Raw genomic sequence first — 17794 nt, forward strand, 5'->3', positions numbered from 1 at the left:
CGTTCCGAGTGACCGCTATAATTTTGTTTGTCGTAGTTTCAAAACATACATGCACACACACTACACATACATATAGGTACCGACCTACCACTCGTCGCCCTAGCCAGTTTTTCCCGTTAAACGCGACCCCAAGCCACAAAACACCCCTACTTTGCGGTCGTATACATGCATGTGCATAACAATATAATATAATAATATATACGTTTAAAAGGACGTCGCGCCGCCTTTCGCGCGTTCAAAATTTAATTGCTTAGGAGGGTTTTTTTTTTTTTGCGACCTCGGCAAATCTAATGTAGATTTAGACGTCGTCGTCGTCGAAGCTTACGCGCGATTTCGTACGGAATTCTCGTGACGCGAGAAACCCGCACCGAGAGACATCTGCAAATGTATATAATAATATACATAAATATATTATAATATAAATGTATCTACTCGTATACTTGCCTCCATGCCTGATAGTTATTGTTATTACTATTGTAGTTAGGTATATCTGACCGCCGTCTCTGGAGTAAACGCCGCGCCATTCGTATAAAACGCCATTTGCATTTTAAAGACGTCCCCTCGCCGCCGCCCTTATAATCCTCGAAATTGCAAACGTTCTTCCGCGAAGCCCCTCGCCCGCGGAATAAGCTCGCGGGCTTAGGAATTTCTGTGCGTCCGGTTTCAATATGGTCTGCATGTTTTGTTTCTTCGAAACCGTCGCCATCGTCTCTGCAAGACCGTTGTGGAATTATTACAATATGCCAACGACGTATAATAGATTATTCTTTATTTGTATATTTTAGTGCCAGCCCCCCTCGCATAAACGTGTGATCAGTGCCCATTATTACGTCATGATGACGTAAATAATAATATGCAAGGCTGCCGGGCATTAACGAGTTAAAAAGTTAATTTCATTTTAACTTTTTAACTAGGGTAACTAGCCTAACTAACAGTTATAAGTTACTTTTGGCTGTTCATTAACTTAACTGTTAACTTACTAGATTTCTTTTTTAATTAACGTGAAATCAACGAATTAGTTTTTCATTTTAAGAAGTAAGTTAAGTTAATTTATTTTGTTTTTAATTTAATTATATTTCACTATTTCAGTTGATTTCGTTTTCGTGTCAAAAAATATTTACCATGAATTGCTTAAAGTTAAAAATGAATATCATTCGAATCTAACTTATATGGAAATACTGTATTAAGTGTAAATACCATAGTCTATAATAAAGTTTTGGGTTGGAAAAAATTAAGAATACGCTAGCGTTGTATAAACAAATTAACTTTTTTTTAACTTAACAAACAATGTGTATTAACTTTCAACTTAACTGAGTTAACCTATGGTTAAATTAACTTTTAACTTTTTGTTATTAGTGCATATTGACTTAACTTAACTGAGTTAAAAAAAAATCATCAACTCGCCCAGCTTTGATAATATGACGTAATATAATATAATATTATTATTTTGTATGCGTCGAAAAATCCACAGACAACCGTCAGACGTGCACGCTTAACCGACGAGTATGTTATGCTATATTATAACGGTAAACGGACATTTCCCCTCCCGGAAAAGCATAATATCATAACATTATACGTGCGCATAACAATATAATACGAACGGCGTTCAACTCTCTGCGTTTTACGGGGGTACAATATTATTATTATACGATAATGTCGTTATATCAGACCTGCAGTGTGTGTGTAAGTGTACATGTTATAATATTATGTTTATTGTGCGACGTCCATAGATGTCGGAGGGTATATTATAAAGGGCCCCGTGCTATGCTTTGGAAATGGTACAACGGAGCGGACTTCAAAGGCCCGTTTTAAATGTGTACGCTTCAATCGTATTCCACCGAAGCACAATCTGAATATCACATACAACGATAATCGCGAATGTACACAGCGTTTAGCTTTTATTCTGCTGTTATTATAATAATAACAACAATATATTTTACTCGGGTTTATCATACGCACGATAATAGCCGGCAGGGTTTCTTATTCGTTTAATATTTATTTTTTTTTTTTGGTTAAACGTTTTTATTCCTCCAGTTTTCAGTTTCTTCAACTATAAGCTATATCTATATACTGTTCCACGAATAAACTGGCCCCGCGCGTATTTTAAAATATATTCTAAGACTTGTTTATCATCGCGCACACTATAATATATTATAGGTACATCGTGACAGGAGCGTGCAGTGCTTTAAATAGGTTAAGCTGCTAAAAAGCATTTGGTTTCACGATAAAATGTTCTTTTTGCAGAACTGTAATAAATGAATCGCGTGTGAATACTTATTCACATATAGGTCAGATCTCTCGCGTGATTTCTCGTCTTGTTTGATTTTTTGCAAATGTCTAACGACGACCGATGATAATTTTTTTTATGGACTTTGGTTCGATCACGTCGTCTATCAATCTGTAGCGCAGTGCAAGAATGAACGTGTGAATATTAGTTTAATGCACAGACCTATAAACTAATGGGCAGCGCTTAGAGAGAGAGAGGTCAGGGGTACGATATATATAGTAAAAGAGAAAAGAGAACGTGGGGCAAATACAGTGTTAGTTTCATAGGTCCATGATTGGGTACTACTTTGTGTTATTTCTCTCTCCGTTCTTTCTTCTTTCTTTCTCTTATACGATTCCCGAGGGCAGGGTTAAGTGGAATGCGCTGTCCATTAGTTTATAGGTCTATGGTTTAATACAGTTTAAAATATTAATAAGTATAATACTCCTATTGGGCATGAGTTTATTTTTTACTGTTACAGTAAATATTGTACACAATTTAATGTAATATGATTTATTAATGTGTACCTATTTATTAATGGTGGAAATACGGCAACAACTGTGAACAATGTCCAATTTTAATAGTCATACAGTAGGGAAATGTTTACATTGTCGGGGAATCGAGCACAATGAACAAAGGTCAATGGCGCGCACAGTTGTAGGACACGATTCAAATGGAATAATAAAATTAGCATATTTCTAAAATATGGAAAAAGCGTAAGAAATTACATATATGGTGTAAGCTAACTGCGATACATTAGTGATTATACTCAGATTAGTCTCATATTATTATAGTAGAAAATATTAAATGTTGTAAGATTTTTTCACTTTTGTTTTATCATTTCATTTTTATCAACTCTTCGACCATCCACGTGTAGGTTTTACTCTATTAATAATACATACCAGAATTTTCGCCATAATCTTCTTATTTTTCATCGCTTTTTTCGTCCCAACCTACTCAATTACAGATTTATCTTTTTCAGAATTAATTATTCGTCGATTGCAGTAGACGGATTGCGTTTTATGCCTATATTTTATTAACATTTTTTTTTAAATATTATTTTTGGGAATTTCCTGACAAATATATCATTTCTTAAATTATTTATAATCCATATTATAATTTTTATTATTTTTGTCATAGGTTCAACTAATATAAATTGTTGTCCTGTTAGGTATTTCTGTTTACCCCGTGTATTAACGTAACTAAATATTCACATGGTTTATTTCAGAAAAGTTTATGAAACACTTTTTAATTTTCTGTTGGAGGCAACTATATACGACTGAGTTGAAAATTATACCCGTTGCTTTTTTTCTATAATGTTATTTTATAATCAAAACTTTGCGATAAATATTATTGTTATTACAGTTTTCCAATGCAAGTACAATAAAACTTTCAGAGAACCCTAGAGCCTAGAGGTTTTTTTGTTCCGCAGAACACATACACTGCTCGTAGATTTAATTTTCTTCTCAGAGATGTGCGGTATCGTCCATACCAGCTCCCATGACTTTTTTCGGCGTAATCTAAAAACTACCCACATTATTTTTTCTGCTTAAAGATGAACTACGACTCTTCCATTAGTTTTGAATCGATAAATATAAATGCAGTACAAAAAATACGATATCTTAAAGACATCTATATCCGTGGAAAGTTACATCAAACTACGAAATTATTTTCGTATTTATAGTTTTGCCCTAAATCCTAAGGACGGCCCTGCATCTGCAACACGTGGCTTCACTCGCGATTAGTCTACAGCGTGTCCCACACCAGCGCGATTAAAATGCATTATCATTCGTCGAAAATATTGAGTTAATTTTTTAGTACTATTATAGTTCTGCAGTGTTTGGAAACAACGTCGTTCATGAACGCACGTTCACGTTCATATATGATGAACGATGCATGAACGCCACTCGTTTTTTGCAAATAGAACGTGAACGTGAACGACGTTTATATTTTTAATGAATTTGATCGATTTTTAAGACGTTCAATTTATTTACCATTTAATAAAATATATCATATGTATAAAATATATTAATTAATTATATAATAATAATATTTTCATTTTTCCCGTTATAATTCCTATAGTATTTGTTTGATTGCAAAATATATCAATTCACGTGACATTTCAGTGTCCACAGCTAGACATACAACAACAATTATGTTATGATTTCCACGAATCCTAATCGGTTTATCTTAAAAAGTACCCTAGTATTTGCTTAATTTTATCACTAGGAAATCCTTATCAAAATGTAACTCAAATAACGTGTCAGGTATTAAAAATGAATACAGATACTTCGTAAATTGTATATGCTCTAAAGTCTAAATTGTATTTTTATTTTTTGGTTGAGTCGTACATGTTTATGGGTTTTTAATCTTTATATTGGCTGCAGGCTAACGATTCATAAAAAAAATTAAATTAACGACCCAATAATGAACGCGTTCGTTTTTTAAAAGGACGTGAACGTGAACGAGTTCATTTTTTTAGTGAACGTTCCGAACACTGTCATACGGTACCAATATCGATATCATAAATAGAAAACATATTTTTCACTGTCCATCGCTATAATGTCTAGTGATATTATAACATTTAATTTTTATAATCATATTTCAGCGTAGGCGTACACAGGTGGTTGAATGCGTCCAGATGCGGTATAATTCGATTTACATGTGGTAAAACGTATTTTATTACAATAACAGTTATTTATAATACAACAGATACTCGACTTGGTCGATTTTTAACATTCAAAATTTCGTAATATTTTAGGTATCATCCCATCTGTACGGCTTTGTCCACGGTAATTATTATTTATTTCAGTGATATATTTGCCACGCCATCTGTTCGTTCAAAATAGAACCGTCACGGTGAACGTTGTTATTCGCTATGTTGCGGTCATATATTATAAATTTACAAAATAATAATTTTATGCTCTAAAAAGTCTAAGTCAACCAGTATTTAAAGTTCAATTTTACTTTTTTATCATAATACATTAATACGACGCCGTCACCATCGCATGTTTACATTATTCTGGTATTTCAGCTATATATACGTACAAATTGTAGATTATCTGTATCTCTTAAATTCAAAGAATAAAACAAAATGAGTACGTCTGGAAATGTTTTTCTTAGGTTTTTTAAAATAATTTTAGTGTTTTTCTTAGGATTGTTGGTGGTTCTTTTATTTTTTTTAAGTGTTTTTGTTTTTTAGTGTTTTATAGAACTACAAAATCTTAACTCTGTTCATAGTATATTGCGATAAGGTTACGTTGGCTGAGATATAATTCACTGAATTTTTTTACGACTGCAAAAGGTCGCATCACTCGCACGCAAAGAATGGTTACCAACGATTGCCTAACGAGAACCAACGTGGTTAAGTTAGGTTACATAATATTAGCATCTCCGTTAATTTTCTAGTCCTGCAATATACCAAAACAAAAAAATACAAAAATATTCAAATCCGGAACAATCAACAATTTAAAGTTTAAATGGTATATTATAGAAAAATATACGAATAATAGAACAATAATTGTAAATAAAATGAATCTCAATATTTTTAAACCTATTTCCCTGTAAATTCCAAAGGTAAATTTTTTACATAAAAAAAAATTTGAATTCCACGTGCGCGTATTTTTATTCCGTATTTTTATTATTTTTATTAATATGTCAACTCCACTGATACAGTTTTTATTAGATACCTACATAAATTTGATTATGATTAATTTTTTTTTTTTTAGTTAAATTGTATTCAGGAGACATTCAATATTACTCAGAAGACTCTTCAAGAAGACAGTTCAAATAAACTTCCATTTTTTTATTTTTATCATTTTCTGCGTACAGATTTATATAAGCAAACTATGTCATGTGTGCCTGGACGTTTTCCACGATAAAAAACAAATGTTAATGATCAACGGAGTGCACTAGTAATATTAGTATTAAATACAGTTTAAAATGGTTGTTTGTAGTGATGGGATGCAGCTTTGACGTACCTAACTCCTGGTAATATTCGTTCTTCGATGATGAAATTATGACGATGTTAAAAATATATTTATGACGTGTTTTTGATGTTATGAAGTTGTATGGAATTTAATGTAGATGAAAGCAAAAAGGTTTATCAAACGATTTCATCTAGATTCTAGGTAATCGGACAATCTATATAAGACATCAAAAGGTATACATATTATATGAAATAAGTAAGAGAGCGCTATGTTCTGGTGCATATCACCTTCTATCGGTGGAATTTATAATTTTATCAGGTAAAACATCATACCGGAGAAATTGACATGTTACAAACGGCCGCGGTAACCTAACCTAACCCATACGTCTCCGCCAATAGTTTTCCCGTCTTTTTCCATGATATTAACCGCGTTTACGCATTTCCATCAAAATAATTTCTATGCCATCAATTCGAGTACTATATTATATGTGTACATTTATAATATACGGAGAAACTTCTTAATACCGGGCACTCTCGGTCACTGAAATGTTGTCCACAATTAGGAGATGTTCGCTATTATAGGAGGGGGTTCGATTTGTAGTTTGTTAAAACGTACGATATTTGCAGGTGTCCGCTACTTAGAGGTGATGGTTAGGAGCAGGTTAGCAGGTTCATTGTATTTATATACTTTTATTTTACAATAATGATTATTTTAGATTCTGAGAAAATTACCCGGGCAAATAAAAACATTTTAATAGCTGTTCTAGGTATAAGTTCATTGAAAATACAATAAGTATAATTAATTTTAATAAATACAAATTATAATCTACATAATATAATAAAATAATTATAATTTTCATATTGTTAGAATAATTAAGCAATAATAAGAACTCCGTCCGGTGCCGTAGTCGTGATTTGGCCAAATACACTATAATAATAATATAAGATAAAGTTAATAATTTATAATTTAAATATAACATAATAAATTACATAAAAATAATTGTTCTTATTTTCCAGGAAATTTTTTCTAATCTAAAATATACATTATTGTTAGGTCAAAAACATTTTTAATACATATTAGATAAACTATGTATATTAATGAATTAATGATAAAAAAATTATTTTTAATTGGTCAACGACTTATTCGATAGAAACGAGGGTATTGGTGGTAAAGAGAAAGGTAAACTTTTAGTGTATGTCCGTTACAATAATAGGCAATTACCAATTTCCGCCAATTTTAAAAACCTCTCTTTTCCACCATCTGCCAATATAAAAAAAAAAAATTTAATTCCAGTTTCCGCCAATTTATCTGCTTCGATCACAATATTGTGAAACAACTAAAAATCTATAAACTAATAAAACTAATAATTTTGGGAGTTTTTTTGTTGTAATTCGGTTAAAAACATTCGTAAAAACTTGAAATTTGGGTTGTTTACTTATATTAGCCTTACCTAGACATGGTAACATTTTCAAAACATTTGAGCTACTTATGAGCTTTTTCTTTTATTTTATATTTTTTTTCATTTTTATAATATTTCCTAATTATAAATATATAAATTACCTATTTATATAAATCGTTCTTAAGCTGTCCTTAAAACGCTTTGTTTATCACTATAGAAACGAATAAAATTAAATAAAAAAGATTCCCTCGTCCGCTCAGAAATCGTTTTTTATCGAATGCAATCATTGCATTCAAATCGAATACAGTAAAATTACACTATCCTGTCCGAGGCCCGAAGGGACGATGGACAAACATCCAACACCGAAATGCGCTGACCTACTTTTTAATACTGATTAGTGATTATTTATTAGTTATTACACACTTACAAAAGCAGTATATACACTCATAAAAATGCAAAACATTTCCTTCAAAAATATCGAATTTATTCCTTTATTATAAGTATTATAAATAGATAATCATTTTACCAAAACAGGTAGATATATTGATGGAAACGAGAATCAAATGCGCTCACACACTCACGAAGTCTCTCACGATCTCGGCTTTGATCGACTTAACTACCCATAAACTTAACCCAAATCGTACCCGTTTGATTAAATTGTATAACTGGGCGAATGTAAGTTCCTACACGAGAGTAGCAGGTACAAAAAATACATACGTTAGTTCCAACACGATAGAAAAAGGTACATATGTAAGTTCCTACACGGTAAAAACCCGGTAGGAATGTTAGTTCCTACACGGCGGAAAAGGTTAAATATTTATATCATACACAATTAAATATGTATACACGAATTTAAAAAAATAAATATAATATGATGATTAAAAAATATAATGAAAATCGCATGATACGAACGTTTATATTTTATGAGGTTTATTTCTATAACTTAAAAACTTAACATAATCGCATTGATTAATTTTGTTCGTTGTATACTTGTATCATCCGAAATTTTTTCGTTTATGAAATCTTGTCTTTGGGCGTATTTTTTACTGATTTTTGGTATTTAGTTACTAATTGTGATTCTAATTTTAATATACGTATTTACTCGAAAAAGTTTGAAAATTTCAATATTTTAAAAACATGTGGATGTTGGTGATAAAAATTTGAGTTAAAATCTGAATGAAAACTTTGTCATGTGTTTGTCGTATGGACTCTATCAGAAAATTGCCGCGCCCACATTTTCGGCGGAAAGATTGATTCATTTGACATAGTATATTAATATAATTGTGTATCAAATTATCACAAAATTCTGTTTCAACTGTATTTTCAGGTTTGCCGTATTTTCCCGTAATTTTGTATACGTTTTGCTTTAAATGAAGTATATTTGAATGTATATCAGTTATAGCTATAAAGTTAGCCTATATAGAGTTTCAATGTAAACGGCTCGACCAATTTTGATGAAATTTGGTACAGAGATAATTATTATTAATACGATACGCGTGTTGGTACTGCATCATAAATTAAAAAATTTCCGATTATATACAACGGACAAAAATTAATCAATACGATTATGTTAAATTTTTAAGTTAGTCCTTAGCAGATATATCAAGTAGAAATAAACCTCGTCAAACATAAAATTTCGCATTATGCTATATTTTTCAATCATCATATATTTATTTTTTAAATTCGTATATATACATATTTAACCTTTTACGCCGCGTAGGAACTAACTTACCTACCTGGTTTTACCGTGTAGGAACTTACATATTATGTCCGTGTAGGAACTAACGTATGCAATCGTGTACCTGCTACTCTCGTGTATAGGAACTATTATACTATTGCCCGTATAATTCGTATAATATTATACATATGGACAACATTAATGACCCACATGCTGGTGTTGGTTTTGTCGTGTTATAGGTACACGACGTACTTGAACCGGAGGAACGCGCTGCTCGGCATCGCTGGCGTCTGGGCGCTGGCCGCGTTCGTGTCCGTGGTGCCCATCTGCATACTGAGCATCCACCGGCCGCCAAAGCCGGTGATGTTCCACGCGGGCGACACCGAGTACATGCGGTGCGCGCTGGACCTGACGCCCGAGTACGCCATCATATCGTCGTGCATCAGCTTCTACATACCGTGCGTGGTGATGATCGGCATCTACTGCCGGCTGTACCGGTACGCGCAGAAGCACGTGCAGAGCATCCGGGCGGTGACGCGGCCGCTGACCACGACGACGACCACGACCACCGGGACGGCCGCGGCGTCGTCGGCCACGCTCACGGCCGTGCACCACCACACGTCGCCGTACCACGTGAGCGACCACAAGGCGGCCATCACGGTGGGCGTGATCATGGGCACGTTCCTGCTGTGCTGGGTGCCGTTCTTCTGCGTCAACATCATCGCGGCGTTCTGCAAGACGTGCATACCCGAAGCCGCGTTCAAGGTGCTCACGTGGCTCGGCTACTCCAACTCGGCGTTCAACCCGATCATCTACTCGATATTCAACACCGAGTTCCGGGACGCGTTCCGCCGCATACTCACCACCCACTACCCGGACTGGTGTTTCTGCAAGGGTTACCGGACAGTGGTGCTCAGCTCGGACGCGTCGTTCCGGCACAACCAGCGGCGGAAGCCGACCGGCGGCGGCTGCGATTTCGTGTCGTCCGCCTCGGCCACGGCCGTCGTCGCCGCGTCCACCGTCGTCAAGCACAACGGCAAGGCCGCGGCCGCCGCGGCGGCGTCCGCGCAGCAATCGGTGTGCGGGGGCGCGGGCGTGCCGCCGATCGCGAGTCCGAGGTCGTCGGTGGCGTCGCTCCGCCAGTCGCGGCTCAACTCGTCCGAGAAGGTCATCATCGAAGCCGACGAGGAGATCTGACCGCCCCGCGGTGGCCGGCTACCGCGCGACGACGTCATGCCTCGTTTCACCGTCGAGTATCTCGTCTGAACGACAACTACGCTTGTAGAAACGCACACGTGCAGTTATACAATATTATTCGGTTACAATAATATTATATACTATTACGATGTAATAATGTGTAAATTGTTATTCGTCCATAAATCATTATATTATATGCAAATAATGTATTATCACAATCCCTCATCCCGCGGCGGTCCGGTCGCGGTCTATACCCGGTAACCGAACAGCAACCGTAATTTTAATTTACCCTTAAAGCACATTAAACGTCATGCGCCAAACAGTGAAACAGCATACGACGCCGACCATGTCAGGTTGTTCCGATAGTCGACGGCAGACGTTGTAGGGAAAACGTTCCGGTAAAACCGGAACCCGCGATATTATGTTGTGGGTGGCATAATCTATAGGCGTTTGTCAAAGGTTTTCACCGATTCGATTGGTTTTTTTTTCTTAACTGGTTACGACCGGTGTACCGCGATGCATAAGACATCTAGACCAAATTTTCAAAGTTTTTCCTAGAACCGTACCGGAACGAAAAAAATATACCAAAAAACCTGATCCTCTTCTCGCTGCATGCATTTATCCTGTCGGCGAGTCTATCGCCACTTGGCCCTATATGGATGCCAGATCGTACCACATGTCACAATATAGTTTATATATTAAAGTGGCCTTTATCGGTTTCCGTCGCACATTGAAATTGCAGCCCGTCCGATTTGGTATACTCGTGTAGGTATTGCAACAACTAAAATAACACACCTACACCAATGCAGTGGCGATAAAACAGTGGGTTGTTTTTTTTTTTTTTTTAGTTTTATCCCATGAGGGGGATAGATCTCTGCCCAATGACATTTTTTCAATATTTAAGATGTTATATCTATGTAAGCCAATCAGTTATATTTTTAACTATCAATAATATGGGAAGACAGGTATCTAGTGCGTGGAAAAAAATCAGCCACATCTCCCCCCCCCCCCCCCCGTAAATTTCTGCAAAAATCACCCCTCGACGAATGATTAATAAAATCTGTTATTATACATTTATTTTGTACGTTTTGTTTCCTACTGCAGGTAGAAAACGAAATTCACTGTTTAAATGTACCTATCACAAATTGTTTATGACTGGAGTTTACACTTTTCGTACAGACTTTCAAACTAAGGGTTTTAAATAGATATTATTATAATATGAGGGACCGGATGTTGATCATTCTTTGGTTTTATTTTATTTAAACTTCTTATAGAAATCACGAGTTAAAAAAACGCTAGAAATATAATATCTCGTGAAACTAAATAAATGAATATGATACATATTAAGTGTACAATAATCTCTTATTCTCATAATAATATTATACTTACTACCATTCAAAACAACACGAATTGTCACCTCTATTGGATTTCATCAATAATTTCAATTTAAATTAGTTCAATTAAAACAATTTTAAAAATGTTATGTATTATTTTGATAATTCTTAAATTTTTCAAAAGGATTTTCAGGACATCGACATCCGGGCCCTAATTATTATTGTTGTTAAAATAATAATAATAATAATAATAATAATAATATAATCAAGAATACCGTTTGGTCTGTGTAACTAGAGTCCAGACACCAGTATACATGTCTTAACATCGTGTTACTGTTAGGTCAGATACATCCAAACGCGGAATATTATTTTTACACCCAATCGACTGGTACGGTTCCTCCATAAAATAAACATTTTATCCAACAATATTTTTTTTTTTTTTTGATCTTCGGCTACATGGACCCATTGGGTGCGTGGGGGGGGGGGCTTATGGTTGGAACTCGAGTTTTTTGTGTGGGGCAAGAAATGGTCGCCTAGAACCCGGGTGGTCACCCATCCGGGAGCTAGCGACGCCAACGCACATCGTAGTGACTAAGCCCAACCACCAGGGCCCCTTATAATAATAGTACAATATTGTTACAGTGGCTTCTGCCGTTGTCGACTGGCCATCCACATTTGCTATAACTACAATCAGGCCCACACATCGAATTTTGGGTACCTGTACTTAATGTTTTCGCGGGCCCTAATCAAAACTTCCAATAACGTACAGCCCATTATACAAGCCATACAAGTGTACCTTACACGTTTTCTAGGTATAATCAACGGTTGTCCCACAGCTTAAAATAACAATATTACCTAATATAATATTATAATATAAATTTATGTCATAAAATAATATTTAATATTATAAAATAAGTATTCCCATCAAAAATTCAAAAATTACAAATTCATTTCAACGGGTCCCTAAAAAAGGCCGGGCCCCTAGCTGTAGGTACTCCAGGTCCAACAGCCCACCCCCTCCCCCCTTGTGGTGGCCCAGCCTACAACTGACATAATATTAATAATATATATATAATATAATATTTACATAATAATAATATTATCTTAACGTTTAAATAATATTTCACTAGGCACACGAATTTATAATAATTATCTACAGATTAAAATAGTATGCTATTAAACAATTTCACTGTATATTAACACGCCATTTCGGTCATGACGATTGTATTCCGACGTTCTAAGATCCGTATCCACCGGGTACGTCATGTTTGAATGACCCGTACATTTAAGGTATGAATAATATAAATCTGTACTCTTTTTTTTTTTTATTATTATTATTATTTATTATTAATGTATTGTAAAAGTATATATATACTATGTGCCAAATTTTTTCTCGCATTTTACGTTGTTAACAAAATATTTTGTATCATACGTAACTATATTGTGTTTCTGCATTCTGCAATGAGTAGTTCCTATATTTTAGTCGAGATGCTCGTGCATATAAGATACGTCTTTACGTTTGCGTCTTTGGTCTTAGTCCATTATATTAAATATAATATAACAGTATTACCTATATATTATGGCTATAATAATATGTCACTTGAGAGAGCGACGACATGTTTCTCTTATAATATTGTCCTATTCATTAAACGTTTTTAGAAATCAAAGTTTAGGTATAAGCAACCGTTTGTGCGTGCATAATGAAAAAAATAGGTCTTTATTCATATTTTGATATGTAGTGCAAGCGATCTGTCTTATCGTGTCATGTAAAACACTGCTCAATTATAGGTACGTTATCTAAAATCCCACCAATAAAATTAAATTGAAAAGCGGAACTAAACAAAACTAAATCAAAAATCTGTGATCTCTGTTTTCGTTTCGAAAAAAATTATAATAATAATAATAAAGAATTCTGTCTTGGACATGTTATTATAATACAACAATGATAATATTATATACCTATGCATTGAACGGACGATTTTGCACTTCACCAAACGACTTACGATTGGCCGTTGGGCTTACGCGCGTACCTATAAGATATGATATAAAACTATAAAGGTATAGACTATATTATTATTAGGTTTATAATATTTATTCCTGTTAAAAAAAATTTAACGGCCCGAAATTAGAGTTAAACAAGACATTTAAAATCAAAAGATAAAACATAAGCCACCCATAGGCATTTAGGGGGGAGCTATAGGGGCTAAGCCCCTCCAAATCCCAAACGCTATTTGCGCCTATGAAGCCACCCGAACGGACACTTTTAGCACCTGCATGACGCGACGAACGAACGTTTACACTCCGGCAAACCGCCTTATACCTATACTTTGTAAGGTGTAGACACTGCGAAACGAGGAGAATTTCTTAAAATAATAATAATAGTTTAATGCCTGTAAGCACCTAGTATCAAACGTTCGTGCAATGATATCATGTACGAATATGTGTGTAAAATATGAAATTAAATTAAATTAGACAAGCAAAGTGCTATATTATTATAACGTAATATAATGACGTTATTACATTATTATGACGTCGAGTGCCTCTGTCCGTCTTAACCACTGGCTGATTGCTATAAAAATATTTTGTATTTGCATAAATATGAAATGCGTATTGCTTTCGAACAAATTTAGTTTTTATACTCAGTTATAACACACGTACCTCTTCCTACACGTTCTGCAGAAGGAACCTTGAAAATATGTCGTCCGGATGAAATATTGACCCGCAAAGATGAACGACTGTTGGCGTACGACAATATAATATATAGATAGGTACCTATCGCATAAAATACGCGTTAATGCCTATATAAGGTTATATATACGATATACCAGCTCCTTGGTTTTAAACAGTAATAGTATATTTTTCAGTCGACTCTCGGTAAGAGAGGGCATGGCTCGAAGGGGTCACGGGGGAAAAAAGTTCGACTAACTAAAAATGTCGAGTAATCTAATGTTAATGTGTTATTGTTATTTGAAGGGGAATTTTATTTGTTCGAGATATTATCGAGGATTTCGTTGTATTAATATCCATAATAATAGTATATTATAGACGAGCAAACGTGTTTAAAAATCAGTTTTTTTTGTAGGGCACTAAGATGTTTTCAAAAAAATCAATCTTGTCATATTCCATAGGTACCACGTTCTAGTATGAACGTCAAGCACCCGATTTTTAAAGGATTTGATTTAGGTGATTTTAATTTAAACGATATTTTAAAAGTAACTCTCATGCAAAAATTGTTTCATTTCGGTACCATTGTTGGTTGTTTCGTAATAATTACGAAATCGTGTTCAAATCATTGTGTTCGGTTTAACGTGGGGAAGAACCGAAAATGCTGTTATAGTAAAACTTTTTACTTGAGTAGTTGGGTATAAGAAAACTAATTTACTCTATTAAAAGAAGGTAATACTTGTGTCTGTGCAATGTCTATCGTTTTCCTTTTTTTTGATATTAGTTTTATGACGTATTTTACGGATTAAAGTATTGTCTTCTCTTAGTCGTTGAAAATATTGTTTATTTTGCACCTAATATTATAACCCACGGGAAAAACGTTTTAACAGTCAAATTTAGGACCTAAAGCAACTTATAAACGGGTGTACCTCTACTGACTTATTTGTTGAAAATTGAAATTTCCAAATATATACGCATTAGCATCATTTTTAGTTTAGCCTCACATTGTTGTCGAATTGTTTATAAAACAATATTAAGTTTTTTACTTTGTTTATAAATCCCATCCAATGTGATAATATGTAGGTTAGGTTACAACAAAATATATTGTATGATTCTTGTGTTATTAAATTATTATTTAATTGTATTGATAAATTAGTATTTTTTATGTATACCTACCTACTTACCTATTTTTTCTTATCAGCATTTATTATTGTTGTTGTTGTTATTGTTGTTGTTTTAAACGCCATCGTAAAAATGTTCTCATTTGTACTATTATATGATTTAATGTTGTAATATTAATCTACTTATACGTTTATGTTACGTTAATATAATAAATCTCGTATAAAGCAATTAAATTTACATTTTTTTTTCATTATTTGTTGTTTATTTTTTTTCCGTGGAAGATCGAGTGATAAGAGAGACTTTTAATTTATTTTTTATTAACATGTTCTACAAAGATAACATTTAAATCTGAAAAAATAAAAAAGTCAATATGTTACAAATTAATCAAGCACAAACTACACATACAATGCACATTTTCTGATTCATCATCCAAATATATTTTTCATTTTACTCAAAATATTTATGTGTTAAAAGTTGCTTATTATTAACGTTTGAATATATTGTATCCTTAAGTTATTCCCTAAAGTGATTTATTTGTATCTATATAATAATATATTCAAAAAAAAAAATTAATTAATACATTTATCGAAAAAAAAGTTCATCCATCACATTTATGATGATAAGAATAAATTTGATGAGAACGAAAATACATTTTTGTTTGTTTAATAATATACCTACAATATTATCAATATATTATCATAATATTATAGTCAATATCTTCATTGTTACCATTAAATTAGTAATAAGACAACATAAAATGTAGATGTATCAATAATAATATATTATACTGTTATGTTTAAGATATTAAATAATAATAATTACAATAATGAAAACAATGCAACAATCAGCTGCGTGGATTATTTTAAATAACTATACCTACCTACATACCTATATTTTAACACGTGTCATCATTTATTCGAATCTAAAATACGTCCCACAACTGATTTCAATAATGTATAATATTACCTGTTCAGTTTCCATCAAAATATTCATCCGTGTCATTATATTTATTTTTTCAGCTATAATAGCCAATATAGATATAGCCGAGTGGTGTTCAGCGCCGTTGGTACAATACACTGTTGACTGTTCTGCATAGGCCATATTTCACGCTATATTATAGTCGATAGGTTTTTTTTTAATTGCATACTAAAAATAATAAGCTCAAATAAGTTCTTTGAAAGAATAACCGTTCATGTTGATTTATTATAAGTTATAACGTAAGAGCCGCAGTGAAAAACACTCGGAATTTCTTATATTTATACTTACATGAAAACACAGTCCTAGGTGTTTGTCTACACCGGACAGCATTACTACCTATAATAGTGTTTTGATTATAAATTAATTAAACACAAATCAAGCTTAGAAATAACTAAAATGTGCGAAATACATCTGATTAGATTGAGCTCCTCTACTTAATTTTTCCCAATTCGAGCACTGACTAAAGGTACATAATACCAAGGCTGGGCAAGTTAATGATTTTTTTTAACTCAGTTAAGTTAAGTTAATATGCACCAATAACAAAAAGTTAAAAGTTAATACAAACTTCTAGTTAACTTTTTATTAAGTTAAAAAAAATTAATTTGTTTATACAACGCTACCGTACTTTATTTTTTTCCAACCCAAAACTAAATTATAGGATATAGCTATAGTGTTTATACTTCATACAGTATTTCCATATAAGTTAGATTCGAAAGAACATTTTTAACTTTAAACAATTTACGATACATATTTTTTGACATGAAAACGAAATAGACTAAAATAGTGAAATATTATAAAATTAAAAACAAAATTATTAACTTAACTTGCTTCTTAAAATTAAAAATTAACTCGTTAATTTCACGTTAATTAAGAAAGAAATCTAGTAAGTTAACAGTTCTAAGTTACTTTTGGCTTTTCATTAATATAAATTATTAATTATAAATTATTAATAATAATTAACTGTTAACTTACTAGATTTCTTTCTTAATTAACGTGAAATTAACAAGTTAATTTTTAATTTTAAGAAGCAAGTTAACTTAACTTAATTTTGTTTTTAATTTTATAATGTTTCACTATTTCAGTCTATTTCGTTTTCATGTCAAAAAATATGTATCGTAAATTGTTTAAAGTTAAAAATATATATCATTCGAATCTAACTTATATGGAAATACTGTATGAAGTATAAACACTATATCCTATAATTTAGTTTTGGGTTGAATAAAAATT

At 33.1% G+C, this 17794-nt stretch overlaps 1 protein-coding gene across 2 annotated transcripts in view; it reads left to right on the top strand.

The window, feature by feature from the left end:
- Positions 1 to 16356, top strand: part of LOC132952687 (dopamine receptor 1-like) — a 231798-nt gene extending 215442 nt beyond the window's left edge. For both annotated transcript variants that reach the window (XM_061025064.1, XM_061025063.1), the window contains one exon: positions 9512 to 16356. In XM_061025064.1, the coding sequence (XP_060881047.1) occupies positions 9512 to 10469 (958 nt within the window). In that variant the 3' untranslated portion in view covers positions 10470 to 16356. The remainder of the gene's footprint in view (positions 1 to 9511) is intronic.
- The last annotated feature ends 1438 nt before the right edge of the window (positions 16357 to 17794 follow it).

This window comes from Metopolophium dirhodum, chromosome 9 (genome assembly GCF_019925205.1).
Source record: "Metopolophium dirhodum isolate CAU chromosome 9, ASM1992520v1, whole genome shotgun sequence".
NCBI classification, from domain to species: Eukaryota; Metazoa; Arthropoda; class Insecta; order Hemiptera; family Aphididae; genus Metopolophium; species Metopolophium dirhodum.